This window comes from Lissotriton vulgaris, chromosome 3_1 (genome assembly GCF_964263255.1).
Source record: "Lissotriton vulgaris chromosome 3_1, aLisVul1.2, whole genome shotgun sequence".
NCBI classification, from domain to species: domain Eukaryota; kingdom Metazoa; phylum Chordata; class Amphibia; order Caudata; family Salamandridae; genus Lissotriton; species Lissotriton vulgaris.
In genome coordinates, this window is record NC_141689.1 from 644,836,624 (window position 1) to 644,854,953 (window position 18,330).

At 45.3% G+C, this 18,330-nt stretch overlaps 1 protein-coding gene across 1 annotated transcript in view; it reads left to right on the top strand.

The window, feature by feature from the left end:
* The first annotated feature begins 449 nt into the window (after window positions 1-449).
* The window catches only part of LNPEP (leucyl and cystinyl aminopeptidase), a 324,877-nt gene continuing 306,996 nt past the window's right edge, over window positions 450-18,330 (top strand). Inside the window, exon 1 of the mRNA XM_086960959.1 lies at window positions 450-941. Within this exon, the coding sequence (XP_086817085.1) occupies window positions 923-941 (19 nt within the window). The 5' untranslated portion in view covers window positions 450-922. The remainder of the gene's footprint in view (window positions 942-18,330) is intronic.

Consider the following 18,330-nt stretch of genomic DNA (forward strand, 5'->3'; position numbering starts at 1 on the left):
GGCCTGGCAAACATTATATCTATGCGCAATATATCGCCTTCCTGATCAGCAGGACACTATTGTTACAGGTGAGCAGATACAAATTGATGGGAGTAATGTTCTATTTGAGGAGTAAAGTAGGTTTACTACCTAAGAAATATATGGATTATCTTTTATATACACATTGTCTTGGCCTCCCTATTAATTGCTGAGCAGTGGAAAAATTCAGAAACCCTCAACTTAACGTGTGGCGCGGACAATGAACCATGGCATGGCATGCTGCTGAAAGAGTATTGCAAAAGAGATAACCAAGTGTATGGTGGACCAATGCACGAACTGCATCAATGCATCGTTTTTTTTAAACAACTTTAATGTCGCTTTCAAACCTTCTCCGGGTATGCCAGATCTGCTCCGATATAAGCCTGTCAAAAGAGCACTGCAAATGAAGCACCTTGGCTATTTTGATCCCTAAGCTTCCGTGTTTGAACTGGACCAACCCAGCAGGCTACGCTTGTTCCGTGCCGCAGGCGCCCGGCGGGGGCGCTCCGCCCTCCCGCCGGATGGAGGCAGGCTAACAACAGAGAGCGGCACACAGAGGCACCGGCGGCAGCAGCAGCGGAAAGTGATCCTCGGCGCGGGCAGGCGCGGACGGCCGGGCAGGGGAGAGGCAGGCCTGAGCCCAGTGTGAGCACAGGGCGGCGAGGCGGCCATCGCAGCCAGGCCTCCGGGGAGCTCGGGGAGGCACTGCCGGCCGCACCCGTCCCGGCACCCGGGCACTGGTCGGCTGGGACAGAGAGGCTGCTACTGCTGCTCCACCGTGACTGGCTGCTGTCACTGTCAATTGGGCTTTTGGTAGCTGGTTGTGTGCGGCTTCCTCTTATGTTTACATCTGGTTCCTCTGACCCAGTAGCGTGGACTTCAGTGATCCGGAAATTCTGCGAGCATGGAGAGCTTCAACCACGGTGAGTGTGGGCTTCACTGATGCGTGTGTGTGTGTGTGCGTATTGGGGGGGAGGGGGTGGGCGATAATTCCAGGCCACGCGGGCTCTACGCGGTGTTGCTCCTGGGCGCAGGAGTGGGGCTTTTACTTTCGCACACATGGCTGCTGTGCAGGCGGAGGTATTGCTCTCTTCCAACTGAACATTTGCGACAGCAAAAATTCATTTGAGCGTTTTGGTGGCGTACACCCTATTTGATTTTCTGACCCTGTTGTGCATTGTGGGAATAAAGATGTTGCCCTAGCTTCTGGTTTGTGTGCATGGCGGGGACAGTCGTGACGAGCCCGGGAAACTGATGTGTATACGGTCAGCTAGTGCTCCATGCAGTTTTGTTTTCCACGTTTAAAGTATTCTGACGTTTTAGGTAGGAGAGAACGCTTTGCAGTCTGGGACTAGTAGTTTCAGTTTTTAGCATTACAAAAAGGGCATATACGTCTCGCTAGGCAATCTCCTGTTCTTTTTGTTATTTATGTTAAAGCCTGGTGGTGGTGGTGCACTTGTGCTGTTACAACTAAGTAACAATAGCACGTGGCAGGGATCCACTTAGTAGTTATGAAGCTGACGTCAGTATCGAGGTAATTGAGTAATAAAAGCAAGCTGGGCAGATTTAAGCATCGTAGTTCTCCTAGTGACATCACTGTCAGATGACCAGGGGCGGATTGGCAAGGCGGGCATTCGGGAATGGGCCGAAGGGCCGGTGCCTCGGTGCCCTCTGTGGGCCGTTTTTTTCTCCCCTGTCCCAGTCCACAGAGAGTGGACTAGGAAAGGGGAGAAAAAAAACGGCCCACAGAGTACACGGAGACAGAGACTGAGAAAATGAAAGCAGCCTCGCTGTGCGGCCAGACAGCGATTGTCAGCTGTGGGCTCTCCTTCACCCCTACCCTGCCAAGCAATCAAGCTGAGGCTGGGCTGGGGAGGGGTGATTGTTTGCAATAATCGGCCTCCCTGGGGGCCAGGTGTTTCTCAGGCCTTTGAGCCATTTTCACCTCGGCCCCCCTGGGGCCCATGCAGCCCAGAAACGGTGTTAGTCTTACCACCTCGCCCACAGCCCTTCACATTCAGGGCATAGTGGGCGAGGAAGAATGGGTCTTGCTGTGGGGGCCTGGTGATGTTTGGAATTTTTTTGTTTTATTTATTTATTTATGCGATTTTATATAGCATGGACTTTACCCGAAGGTGTCAGAGCGCTTCACACTAGGAACAGCAATAATACATGATGAGAAAATTATAAGTGGACAAATTACAAAAGCAAACGTTAAGTTACATGAATCAAAAGTGACAATAGTGAGCAACCAAAATACAAGAGGAGCAAACGATACATTACAGGAGGAAAAAGAGATGTGTGCAGGTTACAAAAGCGTACAAAATACAAGTAGAGGTATAATACTGCAATTAATGGCAGACACTCCAGCACAAGAACAAAGGTTACATAGGCAATGGTGGCACTTGTCCAAGTATCTAAAGCAAACAAAATGTAAGAGGTAGCAAACAGTGTGTTACAAGAGAAAAGTGACGTGTGCAAGTTACAAAAGGGTACCATACACAGGTACAAGGGTAATACTACAGTAAATGGTAAACACTCAAACTGCCAGAACACACTGGGAAGGCACTTCCCATGCACCACCTTCACCTCAGCCTCCCCCTGGCTACCTGGCTGCCTGGGATGACCCAGAAAGCTGTGTTTTGTGCTCCCCTGCCAGGACATTTTCCCAAGGCCTGGAGGGTTGATTAATTTACTAATTGCAGGGGCCTTACCTCTGTTATTGTGCTCCTGAGCTGAAGGTCTGGGGAGGGCTACGTAGGTTAGTAATAGCAGGGGCTTTGCTGCTTTTCAGGTGCTCCTGTGCTGGAGGGCTGGAATAATTTTGTGACAAAAAGGGGCCTTGCTATTTTTTTTAGTTGCTCAGCATGTAGGCCATTGTCACCTTGGCCCTGTGTCGTGTGCATGAACAGTATCCTCCCACTTTCATTCCTTGTCTGTGCAAATGGTGTTTCATGAAAGGGCACGCCCCTTGAATGTGGGCCACGCCCCTTAAATATGAGCCACGCCTCTTGAATGTGGGCCACTTTTTTCGTCAGTGCCCGGGTCGAATTGTGATCCCAATCCGACCCTGCAGATGACCCCCGTGGTATATGAGCGCTTCAGCCTGCCTTAGCTCAGCTGTATTGGTTTCAAACTGTAATTTATATTCTAGAAAGGCCTGACTTGTAGGTCCCGATTATAATGTTAAACCTGAAACTACTTGTCCCAGAATGCTCGTTTGTTGCTGGGATGCCAGTCCTGGATTGCGGTGCCACATGGATGCACTTTGGGCAGGACCTAGTAATTCCGGCATTAATCTGCTTCAGCGCCACGATCCGGAAATGATGCGCTGCGTAAATACAATTACATTCCAAAGGCTTGAGAGTTAATCATGTTGCTACCATTATAAGAGCCTCCGGAATTCGATTTTATACCCCAAGTTGGTGAGGGAAGCCCGATGCAAATAAGGGTAGGACAACACAACTGAACGGAAACAGCGTGAACAAGAAACAAAGCAAACTAACCAATACTAAAACTAGTCCCAACGAAGAGGAACTAAAAACAACATTCTAAAAATAGACGAATGTGCAGTGGTTCCAGCGTTCTCACACAGGAACAATATGACCCACAGTATCGATAAAGGGAGATGCCCTCTACTATTAAAGCAATGGCTACCTGAAGTAAAACCCTGTGAAGTGGGCTCTGTTAAAGGTGAGTTATTGTTGCTCGCTTGCCGCCACATTGTGTGGCCAGTCTCAAGTGACAGCTTTCTGCTGTCATGGCCGCTCATTAGTAACATTCACAGGAGTTGCTGCAAAGAGTCCAATGCATCGTAAGTCATCTAGATAAATGCACTGACCCTATTAGAGCAGGGAAAACGGACATAATGCTCCATCAGATCACGTCAATCCTCTGGACAGTTTTTCTAAAGTCGGCAACGCGCCCTTTCATAATCTCTGACCCAATTTTGACATTGAGAGCTTTGGTCCCGTAGAGGACATGCCGCATCCATTAGGAGTTTGAACTTTTACATTCGAAACGCAAAAGACCACCCAAACGTAGGTCGGCCCATTTCAGGGACTTTGGCCGACAGGTGGCACCTGCACATGGTATGCAGGAAGTTATGCTCTTCTGCAGACCACGGGAGTACAGTCGCGTCACGTGCACTGCGTTTTCAGCTGGCAGGTTGACGTCAAATAATGCAGGGTCCCGCTATTGCAAGATTTCCACTCGCTTCTGTTAAGCTGTCAGTGCCACAAAAAACAACACTCCTGTTCTAGACACCCACGTTTCTTAATGTCATCTGCGTGCAGCTACTTTAGTTTTCTCTTTGAATTCTAGCACTTCTAGTTATAGACAGACATAACAGAATGCAAAGAAAAAAACTGACTGGTCCTACTCACGCATGAAACTGGAAACCTAAATGCCCGCTCCGTTAGGTGCTGCAAGTATTTAGGGCCCTGATTATTTATAATGTCGGGCTGAGACACCGTTTCGGGGTGGGAACTGACTCCCCGTAGGTCGATGGTTCAGAACACCCTATTACAATGCAACTGCACATGGTGCGGTTGCAAACTCCCATTTTCCAGCAGGAGCTTGTGCAGCCGTCAGAAACAGGTGCAGCACAAGTTCCCAAATGGAGAAATGGTAGTTCCTGTAAATTCCTGCCCATCGTAGCAGGCACCTCATGGTGCAGGGATTTACAAGGGGCACCATAGGTGACCCCCAACAGGAGGCCGCGAGGCATGGGGGCCCTTCAAAGACACTTTCCTACAAGTGTTTCTTGACAGAAAGCTCGACATGGAAAGCTTGTCGGAAACCACAGTAGGGGCCTGTGTTCGACTTCATGGTCACAAGTTCACATCCCGGCCGTTCATCCTTCTGAGGTCGAACAAATGAGTACCATTGAGTTGGCTAACAATAAACCTCTGTTATTGAGCGCAAAGATACCCTTCTGGGTGAACGCGTGCTTTACAAATACACGTTATGTTATATTATAAACAGCTTAGTTGTGTTTGCGCTTTAAAGAGTAATCGTCAAGGCCTAGTATTTGTTTCGAGTGAATTTGAAGGCTAAAACCACAGGTTTTACAACATTACAGATACTTCTGTAATGTTGTAAATCCTGTGGTTTCTAGTCGTCCACGCAACACGTTTGAGTATTGACTTTAAAATTGTGTATCAGGAAAATATGGTAGTGGTATAACTATTAATGTACCCTCAATTCTGTGTAATGAAAAAGGGTGTTTACACCTACTCATTTCAGTCCCTCGCGATTGTCACTCCATATAAGGATTATAACCAGTGATCTACGGACCACAGCCCTCCTGGTGTCAAGGAGCCAGCACGGTCATTTTGTTGTTTGAACTACACTGGGTGACAGATGGGTAAACATTAGAATTTTAGCCTTTTTGCTACAGTGTTGTGTGAGGTTTTTTAGATTGACGAAATAGCAATTTTGTAAGCACGAGGTTGTTTTATACTGGAGTGTATATCATTTCATTATTTGTTCCCTTTTGGATTCGCCAGTTTAGTACTAAGAATACAATCAGTGTTGTAAGCCCTGTTGAGGAAACCGCCCCCGTCCCACGCAGCGTGACGTGCGCAGAGCTGGACGTTCTCTTGGAAATGGGTCAAGGTTGAAAGGAGCTGGTCCTTGACGTGCTTAGTGTTGGGAGGGGGCAAGGCCCGCCCCTCGCGCCTCCTGACCTACACCTTTTAGGGCCTGGTCCATGATAACACACGGCATGACCGTGACACGGCAACAGAAAGAACCACCGATTCGGAAATCTATGTCGCCTTCGATTATATTTATAATGGCGACCAATGCAGCCTATTAATTGTTTTTGGTGCAGGAGTGATGTGGATTCTTTTTAGCACTTTAAACTCATGTATCCATTTTCTGTGCACATTGTTTGCTGATCCACCAGCAAACACCCAGTATAGTGCGTAAGCAAATGGAGGCAAGAGGAATGGTACCATTCAGGGACATTCCAGTGTTTTTGTTTGGGGTTGGACTGCTGACCCTCTTCCACGATACTAAAGGCTAAAACCTAGCCAGTCCATGGCTCTATAAACCTGTAATAGTAGCTGCACGCTCCCAGTCGACACAGCAGCTTGTGTATAGCTCCCAATAAGATCTGCAAATCTGAGACCACAGTGCAGAATGGCTGCTAAAGCTGTGTGGTGCTAACAGTAAATCAGCCGGCATGGTAGCTTCAGCATCCACAACTTTGGTTCAAAACCCCCTTCTAGCTAGGGCTGAGCCAGCTCTCTTGGAGATGGAGGGATGTTATTTCTTCTTCTCTCTTTCACTCCTTTTCTACTTCATGCTAGATCAGGCCCTAATCTTAGGTAACATAGAAAACCTACTGTTGCGTGGCGACAAGCGTACATCTTGGTGGGCTGTGATGTCTCCTTGCTGCTGCCTTGTGTTGGCATGCTGGCACTGTAGTAGCATCTTGGAACGCAAACCATGTGGATGAAGGAGGGTAGAAAGGTGCTCACGTGTGCTCCATAACCTCTTCTTGCACAGAGTCCCTCTTGACTAGAAATCTCACCCATGGATGAAAGAGGCTTTCAGCTTGATTCTGGCTGTGGCGGTCCATTGGACCGCCGTAGTTGGGGTGGTGGTCCGTGGACCGCCAGACTGGAGATCCACCCACTTTGGCAGTTGGATCACCACTGGACCGATGCAACCGCCGGGGATCCGTTATCCCACAGTGGTGGCGCAGTGGTCAGACGAAGTAATATGCTGGCGGTGCTGCACTAGCACTGCAGAGCATATTGCGAGTTTCCTCACCGCCCTCCTTTTCATTGCAGTGAGCCTGCCAAGAAAAGGCTGGCGGTCAGTAAACTAAGGGGCCTTAACAGGGCTCCCTGCCGCTCCTGGGCCAGGGGGGTGCATGCAGGGGGGCACATGCTGTCAGGGCCAGACTGGCCGTAGTGGGCATCCAGTGCTTTCATCCTATTACATTACTACTTGTTACGGATCGCTACAGGTTGTCTGTTGACAGGTCTACAGTTATCAGTACCGTAAGGTCCTACTTAAAGTGGGCTTTATCAGCTCCCTGATCGTGATTTGGTGGAGGTTTTGTCTATTTCAGCTTCAGTGGGGCTCTTTCCCATTCTTGTTGGTCCCACATCTGGAATATTTTGGTGTACCCTCCTTTTTTATTGGATGAGTTTTATCTTTCTCCTAGTGACATTGGAGAACAATTTTTCCTTTCTAATGTTTGAATTTTCTGTGCTTTAAACTTGAGATGGGAGCTCATGGCCGCTTACCCATGTGTGTCCTCATCTGGTTTCTCGCTTCATCCCGTCCCTCCGCCTCATTGCTTCTCTTCTCCTCCTGTCGGTCGCCTTCACCTTCCTGTCCCACCCTGATCTGCCTTTCTCTCCCATACTTCAGCCCTTTGCCTCTCTGTACTGCTGCATTTCATTGTACCGTCTTGCACTAAAGGAAAAGCTAAGGAGCTCTTCCTTGTCTAAGCTGTAGAGTTGTTCAGTTCGAACAAGTGACTGGTGTCAAGCTTAGGGCGACTGCTTCCAAAAATACAGGAGATGCACTCAGTTTCCAGAGTGACTGCCTACCACCACCAGTATCCCTGCATCGGGCTATTCAGCCCATAGAACCAAGGGGAAAAAACATGAAAGTTAGTAAGCAAAGTTATATATTGCATATATGCCCTTAGCATGATCTGCCGTCACGGCCCGTCTCCCCCATCATCACTACTGCTTCCCTACCGTTCATGACTTGTCTCTTCTCACCATCCTTGTCTTCACTTTCACTTTCATTTCCCTTCCCAGTCATCCCACCTCCCTAGTTTCATTTCCTCCAGTCTCTGGTGCCTTTTTGTCTTCACTTTCACTTTCATTTCCCTTCCCTTCCCTGCACCCCTCCTAACCAGTTTAATTTCCTCCAGTCTCTGGTGCCTTTTGGCCCCCTCTTGGATGTTGTTGCCACAAAACCTCGAAATTAATCCTTGTTACAACCGTTAGTTCTGGAAATAAATATTTTGAAAAAGAAACACTTCTGAAAGTGTTTATGGAGCATATTGAAGTAAGTACAGCGTGAAAGAGCTGTCAGGGCTTTTAGGTTTACAGTTATAGGGTTAAACTATAAGTGTTGGGTTAAGTGTTAAAGGTTGCGTTAAAGTGTTATGGCTGTTGTGTCCGCAAAGAGGGTTAAAGCATTAGGGTGTAGAGTTTAGGGGCTAGGGTATGAGGACTTTAGGATATTGGTGTTATGGCTAGGAGGTGGAGGTATAGGTTTAAGTCATGGGGGATAGAGGTTGAGGGTTGGGGTTAAAGGCATTGGATAATGGATTAGGGTATAGAGCTATGGGTACATTTGTTTAGTGTCACCATTGGAAACGTGTTTAATGTAAAGTGTGTTTTATAACAGTTTTTTGACTGTTCAGAATATCAGCTGCAAGTACTGATATTTATAGCTCTATTGCATTTATATAATTTCAATAGAAAACACTGCAATTTCGAAGTGATGTAACTAGAAGTGTTAAAAGCAAAATGATTCTATTTCTCTGTTGAAAAAAAATAATTAAAAGGGTGTAACCTGCCTGAGTCTCATCCCGCTGTGGGCAGCCAGTGCCTGTGTCCAACCCACTCTGGGTTCTACAGAGATCGGCGCCAGACAGTGGCATTTCTCGAAAAATTCAAATCTGATTGACGGGATAGGTGAACCACTGAATCGCAACTTTACAGGACAGAGATATACAAAGTGTTAACCCTTTCAAGCCTATCTGGCACCACCTTAAAAAAAAAAAAAGTTTAAAATTAACCCCTTCCATGCTGGTGACGAACCCCAGCCGTCATGCACTACAGTGCTCGTGTGCTGATGACGGCTGGGGTTCGTCATGGCCCGCCCGTGATCTGCCGGCGGCCGCACACGGGGAAAATCGCGGCCGCACGGAAGGGGATAAAATGTACTGAACTGCTTTTCACCAAACCAACAAAAGTGCACACATTTAGGCAAAAACAAAAATCCTTTTCAATTGCATGTGCATCTGAAAAATAACTACAAAGTGGTGACTGCTATTCTTGTGTTGTATATGAGAAATTCTTATAGTTGACTATCATTGGCAAGGCCAGTAGGTCTCAATCAATCAGTGGTTTGTAAAGCCTGGCTACTCACCTGTGAGGATCTCAAGGTGATGAGGAGGAGGAGGGCCGGGGGGGGGGGTATATCGTGTAGGGGGGGGATATAGAGTGTGCGGGGGGGGGGCGGGACTGTCTGGTTGTTGAGGTACAGTCAAAGAGCCAGGTCTTGAGGTCTCTCCTGAACTGGGTCAACATTGCAGATTGCATGAGGTGGAGGGGCAGGATGTTCCTGGTCTTAGTGGTGAGGTAGGAGGAGGATCTTCCTCAGATTATGGTCTTTTGGATCCGTGGGACGGAGGCCAGGGCAAGTTGAGCGGACTTGTCTGGCCGGTGTGTGCAAAGCAAGGCGGTGGTTCAGATATTCTGGTCCTGCATCGTAGAGCGCCTTGTAGACATGTGTGAGGAGCTTGAAGGTGCTTCTCTTGTTGATGGGGAGCCAGTGGAGGTGTTGAAGTTGTTCTCATGTGGCTGTGGCAGGGGATGTCGATGGCCAGTCTGGCCTCAGCGTTTTGGACATTCTTTAGTTTCCTGAGGTGTTTCTGGGTGACACCGGCATAGTGTGTTGCCGTAGTTAAGTCTACTGGTGATGACCTTCTTTCTGAATTCTGTGGGGAGCTATCTAAATGTCCTTTGAAGCAGTCTAAGCATGTGGGAAACAGGATGAGGATACTGCGTTGATTTGGTGGTTCATTGAGAGGGAGGAATCCCATATGATGCCAAGGATGCGTGCGTCGTCCATAGGGGTGGGCTAGGTTCCTAGCGCAGCGGGTCACCAGGAGTTGCCCTAGGCTGAGGGTGTGTGTCCCAGGATGAGTACTTCAGTCTTGTCCGATTGATCTTGTGGAAGCGGTCTTGCATCCAGGTGGCAACTGCCTTCATTCCATTGTGAAGGTTTGTTCTGGTGGCTGTGGGTTAGTGGTGAGGGTGATGATCAGCTGGGTGTCATGGGGGTAGGAGACTATGTTGAATCTGTGGCTTCTGACAATGGCTGCGAGGGGAGCCATGTAGATGCTAAGCGGGTGGGGCTCAGGGAGTAGCCCTAGGACACTCGGCAGCTGATCTATGTAGGTTCAGAGAGGAATGAGGGTAGTCTGACTCGCTGTGTTCGGCCAGCCAGGAAGGTATGGCTTCAGTCCAGTGCCTTGTCAAAGATGCCGGTGTTGTGGAGTCTCGTGATTAGGGTATAGTGGGAGACTATGTCGAAGTCATCCGATAGGTCCAGTAGGATGAGTGCTGCGGTTTCGCCCCAGTCGAGGAGGGAGCGGATGTGGTCAGTGGCGGCGAGGAGTGCAGTCTCTGTGCTGTGGTTGCTTCAGAACCAGATTGCTAGGTGTCCACTGCAGTGTAGACCAATTGACTTTGCCAATGCCGGTTTAGGTTTTGCCCTCGTTTGCTGCAAAAAACTATGTAAGTGTGTGTGTGTGTGTGTGTGTATGTATATGTATTCAAATTCACTGAAAAAAAGTTTACAGGGACGTTATAGTTATGAAATATTTAAAAAAAACTTGGAAATTCACTGGAAACAACAAAGGTTACAGGGACCTCATAGTTAGGCTCACATTTCACTTGTACAAAACCAGAAAAAATCAGCAGTTCTAGTTAGCTGAGCTATAACATATAGCATTGCTTATGATTTACATATTACATCACTCAGTACATGGTCAGTGACATCATTCACGACATGTCTGATGACATCATCCATAGAATCTCTGACACACAGCCCAATACAACGTTTCATACACCCACTCCAACTTCCATACTAGCATTCTCAAAACCATTGACACACCCATACCAGTACTTACACACCCACTTGTAGTATAGTTCCTAACTTCCCACTAGGCTCTGTGCATTGGAATATTATATCCTATAGATTAGACGTAGAAATTGGATCGACTAGGTCGCTATCGAATATACTAGACTTAATTGTGAGTGCCAGCTAGCTCAGAGGTCACTGGAAACATTCTCGGGTAAACAAGAAGGGATTAGGTTCTGACAACCGCATAAACATGACAACTTTGTTTGCCCAAGATAAAACTGATCTTCAGAGTCGTGGAAACAATAGATAGATATTTCACTCAGTCAATCGTGCATGCTTCGTTTCACCAGAGGTGCAGAGAAATAGAGAGACAGGCGTTTTCAATAAAAGGTATTTATTGAACAGTCTTCTTTCTCAAGCATAAGAAATGAACTGCTACAATCGTAAAACTGGTTGTAAAATAGAACACATACAGTAAAAAAAGTAGAATAAAATAATACTGTAAGAGCATTGTCTGGTTCCTAAACCATAGATAAATACATACATAAATAATAGAGGCTAAAAGCACTCAACTGGTGCTTCTAAAAAACGCCTACCCCGGTGTACCTAACCTAAGCTTAGTACGAGGGAAGAAGTAAGTGAGGTGTAGCATAAATGTAGTATTCTTTTGCCAAGAATCTGTCCTGGTTTTCTCTTAGGGTCTAATCAGCATTTTGGAATGGAGAAGGTCCGTCTCAGGACTCGATTTCCCAACAACCCGCAAGGGTAGCTTGGAAACACTGGAGCTGGATTTCTCGGCAGGAGAAAAGACAGCGTCTCTCTCAGTGCGTCTGCTGGAGGGTCGGCTTCCTTCGGGACTTGCTGTAGCAGGATGCGTCGGGCAAGTAGATAGTCGAACTGCTGCAAAACCACCGTGTGTTTGCTAAGGCAAGTGTGGGCATATTTATACCTTGAAGTTGCCGAGTTTGACGTAAAAGTGGACATAATAACATCATCAAAGAGTCTGTTCTTTGGAAACTCCATGAGTTCTTGGACAAGTCAGTTCTCGAGCAAGGGAAAGTCCCTAGCTGCTGAAGCCGAGATTTCCAAGAAATCGTTGTAGATTTTCGGAACTAGTGGAAGTAGCCTTGCCGTATTTGGACTGCATGAGCTATGTCTAAGTATGGTTATGATTCTTATGACTATATAAAGACATAGTGATTTATACCTATATAAGGGCATGAATCGGGAAATTTACAATAGTGTCCTAAAATGGTTTACAACAACCACTCCACGCTATTATGTTAATCTAAGAGTAAATACTAAAACATAGAAGCCAGAGTATGTGTTTTTACAATCCCACCCAAAAAATACATGAAATGCATTTTTAAGAAAATGGTCGTACACAAAATGAGCATTTGTTCTGTATGCATCTAAAAGCAATGATTTTATTGTAAGCATATGATATGATATTAGAAATGCTAACCAAATGAATCACAAAATTTACATTTATGAAATGGCTCTGGATACAGAAAAAAAGGTCGAGACCATTCCATTACAGAATATACAAGCTAGTTTGATTTGTGCATTAGGTCAATACTGTTTCTTGGAAGTAGTCTTGGAAGTAGTCAAAGAATTCTTGTTCTCTAAGAATAGTTCTACTTTAAGCAGATTACTTTGTGCCAAAGTTCAGTCTGTTTTGGGAAAAACATCAAATTAAATTGTAGCGAAATAGAGTTCCAAACTTGGAAGCTTCTATTATGAAAAAAAAAGTGAAGGTCGAATTTCAGAGTTCGAAAAGAACGCGTGTGATAATCTCAAGTTATTCTCGCTGTCAGGAGAAAACATTGTCATCAAGGCTGGCAAAGAAATAGTCTACGTGTATAAAATAAATAGGGAGACACCCTTTATGCTGAAAAGGGAACAGGTATATAGACAACAAAAAACAAAGGTTTCCCTTTTCTTGGTTATAGGTGGTAGGACGGACTGCAGATAAGCAGTCCTACTACCCAAGTGTAGTATTAAGCTACAGTTGGAGGTATAATCAAATATAGGGCGCACCACACAATAACAAATTTACATTTCGTCTCTAATCAGTATGAGTAAGGTTCTTAGCTCCCAACCAATTTGAAACACATTACACAGATATGTAGATGGTCAAACGAAGAATAATGATCAGTATGAGTAATATAGAAAGAAATAGTCTACCACAGTTGGTGAAAGTTCAACCACTTCATTAAGAAGATCAATTGTACACAGATGAGAAGCCTCACCGTCAGCGTCAGCCGCGTTAGCAATGTTCATAGTAGATGGTACCTGTGTGCCTGTTGGTCCGCTTATCTCACCTCCAGTCGGATTTGAGGGTGAGATCTCAATGAATGCTGTCATCAGGGGGCAACACAACACATGAGCCGTTACCGGACCCAGTAATGTGTCAGCATCCGTTGGCAGTGCTGATGGATGTGTCAGACAGATATCTAACACGCATTCCTCTCCACAAAGCAGGCATCGTAGAACAGGTAAGATGCAATCTTGCCAGATTGGTCTAAATGACAGGAACCATGTAGTTTTCAGATCTCTCAAACGAGCCAAGCCAGGGATCTGTGTTATGTGTTCACGATACCTCATGGCCTGGAGCGCATCCTCCATGCTGACTTGTGTATTGCTGGTGGCCGGATTTGCCATACCGAAGCTGAAGGAATAAAAATAAGATCCCTGCTACAAGTCCCAAAATGAGAAGCAGGTCGCTGAACACAGATTGTACGAAATTAGGAGAAATGCCCAGGACTACTTCAAAGGGTGCTAACAGTCCCAAAAAAATCATCTTAAGTACATGTGCAATACCCCTGGTATCAAACATGTTAAAGATACGACCTAACATTTCTGCGAAATGTATTTGGCAGTTTGTTTATAATAATGCATGTATCTCTGCAGAAGTCCTTGCAACTTGCAGATCATACGTCTCTCTGGTCGAGGTCAGTGGCACAGTTTTTTGTAAAAGAATGGTTTTCATTCTGCTTAAAGTATCAATTCGAATAGAAGAGATGTTCAGTGAAGGCCTTAGCGGCGACTCCCCGTCTGTCTTAGTTTTAGGAAACAATACTTGCATACAACAAGTGACCCTGGCTGACACCGTTACGAGATAGCTTATTCCGGGCATCATTCCACAACAGCTGTGATCATTTAACATAATGTAGCTACCATTGGAAAGCTGCCTGAAAATTGGATCTATCACCGCTGTGGGCGAGCCTTGCAGGTGGCAAGAAAGGTTATTGGAAGAACCTTCGCAGGCTCTGTGTAAATTAATACTTTGAAATAACCACAGCGCTTTAAATGGGCCGGCACTCACCGGTCCTGAGTACCGGCACTTCTAAATTTTCTACCCGTCAGTACCGGCACATTGCTGTAGTCAGGGAAGAGTACCGGTACCCTGATTGATGGCACGGCACGCTCGAGTTCGGTATCTCCTCCAACGCAGGACAGATGCCGCTCTGCTTCCGGATCTTACAATTGCACTGAGCCTCCTCTGAAGTAGACTTTTGAGGGAACGCTACTAAAGTCCAGAGGCGCCCCTTTGAATTTACCCACGCTGCAGGGGTTTGAGCGTACTTGGATCACACTGTGATTAACAGTGCAGGGCCTAGGCAGACCCTGTACTGTTAATTAGGCGTTCAACGACCATTCAGGTGCCAGTGCTTTAACCCCTTCCCCTCCTCCACCCACCCCCAGCCCACTCCTGCATGAAATGGCCTGGGCTAGGGCTGTGGTCAGTAATCCAGTCCTATTTAGGGTATTGCACTGGCCTTACTAAAGCGAGCGGCAGTGCAGCACAATCCTACACCTTCCCCAAAGCCGGTTTTATTTTAATTTTTGTTTTCTTCAACACAGGAGCTGCTTCCCTTTGTGTGCTCCTCCCGCACTAATGGCTGCATTTACATCACAGGGAGGGATCCATGGGTGTGAAGGTAGCCCTGCCCAAGGAGCAATGAATGGGAGGGAACGCTGCAGCACCCCAGGAACGAGCTCCTGTGACAACTGGCAGGGGGTCTGGTTGGGGGGAAAACAAGATGAGCAGTGGGTCAGGTTTGGGGAAAATGAGGTGAGCATAGAAGGAAGGGGGAGGGGGAATGCACAAAAGTGAGGTGACAGGGTAAAGTTAGGGTCGACACTTTTTCAGATTAAAAATACCAGATATTTGTTCAGTTCTGAAATCGGGGCTTAGAAATGGCATTTTTACACAAATGTGTGTAAAATTGAAACTCTGCTGTATTTCTTGTTAACGTATATATTTATATACAAGGAAATGTTAACATATCATCCTGTTTGGCTTTCATTTTGTGTAATGAGTTAACCGGTTTTGTTTACTTAAACACATTCCCCGTGTTTTAATATGCGCTGCAACTGGTATAGAAGTCATTATGTACATCATGTCTTGCCCTTAGCCCCGCCCCTAGCCCCGCCCACTTGCCACGCCTCTAGCTAATTTTAATGAGTACCTGCACTTATTTTCCCCACTTAAAGCACTGCATAACCATGTACCGCTTAATGAGTCACAATTTTTACCACTAAGAAATACCTCCTTTCCCCCACTCCAACATGTGTGTGTGTGTATGGTAAATCCCAGGTGGACTTAATGTATTCTTTACGTAACCTTTCATACAGGCCTGCTGGTATGTGTTTTAAGCAATATTGAAACTGGAAAGTTGTCACTGGTATTATGATGGTACCATGTATTATCCATTCAACCAATGGTTTCTCAGAAACGGCTAATGGTAATCTCTCCAGTTTTTCTATGCTCAGCACCGTATAGTCTGTTCCCCTCTGTGCCAACAAGATTTGTTTATTTGTAAGGTTAAACACAGTAAACAATGACATAGTGTTGATTAAACGCCAAGGCACATAGCCAGAACGAAGGTTTTGTAACGTCCAGCCTAACAGCATTATAGAACGTAATTGAGACTGGCCATGTTGTAACATTAGCAAGTCTGTTCCATTATGTCTATGGCAGAGGATACAATGCTGTCCAAAGAATATATTATGGGCGAAAGAGTCGTTAACCCATTGTCAGCTACAGAGAGTCATTTCTCTAAATGAATACAATCGATTTCTCAGATTCTTTCAGCTGTTTCAATTTGCGCGACTTTCCATGCTTCATTGTATGCAGCATATATACCAGCGAATATGAAACGTTTATGACGTGGATTACGAGGTACCAGTAAGAATTCTCGTAAATCAACGCCATCTTTAAGCAAAGATAAGCGTTGTTTTATTTCTGGAAGTGTAAATCTCTGCAGCCAATCAAGGCAGTGTTTTCCTACACTATAAGTTGTTATTATCCCTGGATGTTGTCTTTGGATATATCTTGGATCTGGCCGAGTTACTGTGAACTCTTGTGTCTTGTTCAGGAATCTATCTTGAGTTATTTGTGTCTGTGGGCCAGATTAACCATTTTTTCCATTCAGGATTTGTTCTGTTCTGTTGTAAAATATAGTTTACGTCTACCTCCTCACTTGAAGTTAAATTACTATCGGGTGTGGGCTTAGGTATGGACGTTTTTTTAAACATCTTTTATCTTAGCAATGCCAAGACAAGATGTTCGTTGAACAGTGTCATTTAAAAACATCATTTGTTCTTGGATGATGCAGGCTCCGAACAATGCTTCTAAACCTTGTACCTGCCAGTCCTTTGTGCCCCAGTTTTTGTCTCAATGTTGTCTTTCCAAAAGTCAAAGCCTAAGGTGGAAAATTGAGCATAAAAGGCCGCAGAATAAATTTGTTTAGTATTTGTCAACATACTTTTCATTCCTGTCTTATTAACATTTTTAAAGTAAAAACTTTCTGGGTTTGTAACATTAAAACCTGTAAAATATGGAAAATTTTTAACAAATGTTTTAGAACTACCTTTTGGAGGTGTTGGACAATGTTCCCATTGATTGTAGGTTAAAACATTTCTAGGGTTTGCAGATTTATGCAAGTAATGATGGCCAAATTGATTAAAACAATACATTTTTTCATAATTTGATGAACCTTCTAAGTATTCATGTTTTGTAAATTTTTCTGACATTTCTAAGTCTGCCATCATGTTATTAACAGTCTCAAAGTCCCAATCATCAGAAAATGTGCTGGGTGATGCAAAGTCACTCAAGGAAACCTTAAATTGGTGTGGAATTTTCAGCAGCTCGACCGGGCCATAAATGTCATAATCAGTTGTATCCCAAGCTATTCCACCTGGTAGAGTAACGGCTGTGATATTTACTGATGACAGGTCTCGTTGTTCACGATGAGATCATTTGTGTGGCTTCAGGAGCAAGTTGATGTTCTTACTTGCTGTGTCCATTTTAATGTGTTTTCCATCTATCAGCTTTCCCAAACTTAAAACAAGAATGAGCCACAGCAGGAGAAAAAATACACCTAACCTGATCCAAAATTCAACCCATGGTGAAACCGGATATGTTTTAGCAAGCTCTTGAGCAAGTTCTGTTAATTTTTCCTTGAAGGTTTTATTTTCTGGCGTAGTTTCAGGTTCACTGGGATCCTCAGAAAAGTTATCAAAGTTGATAAAATAGCCAGAGGCAGTTCTGTCAATAGTTGGTATTGCATCCGGATTCTTTGAAATTGCTGGAGTTGCCTGTTCCCTTGACATGTTTGTATAGTCAGATGCTACATCATTGTAGACAGGAGTTTCTTGAAGAACTGTTATTTGGGTTTCAAGAGGCAGAAGTTCCATGGCTTTGTTGCATAGTCCTACTTTTCTCACTTTAGAATCTTCAAAGGTGATGAGTCTTTCAGTTTGAACCTCCTTGGATAGTAGCAAGATTTGGTCGTCTGCTACATCTTGGGAGCCCACTGAGCCTACTACTTATTATCGACCACATGGTGTGGTTTTTCCAGGTCAATCGATACAGACCGGTTCTCCTTTCTTCCAGCAAGGGGCAGCAGTAGCACTGTTCTTGATCCGTGGATTGCTAGTACAGGTACTGGTTTTCTGTAAGAAGGCCCAAATTCCTTCTTGTCTGCTATTTTCTCCCTGACTAGATCCCCAACCTTTGGAATCCAGACGGGTCTTGCTGGGACAGGTGGTTTTTCTTCAGTGGTCGTTGGCTTTTCACTGGTGTTGCTTACACTTCTTCTTGTTTCATTTAAGTCCTGTAAAACAGCCAAACGATCTTTGATATTAAATGGTTTTTGTTCAACCAACATTCTAGTACCAAAAATGAGTTCATATTAGTTTGGGGTGACAAAAAATCCACGGGTGTCCTGGCCGGTTTTGACCCTCCCATATGAGAAGGGCGGCTTTGGCGTTCCAGATTTTTATTTATATTTTTTAGTTGCACAATGCTCATTTGCATATTCTTGGTTTCACCCGGACGCCCACATTCTCTATTTAAAACCAGAAGCGGATTTGGTCCTGCCTGGATCGCTTTCCACCGTTCTTCCTAAGGGTTTCCACCGGGACCTGCAGGACATACAGACGGTC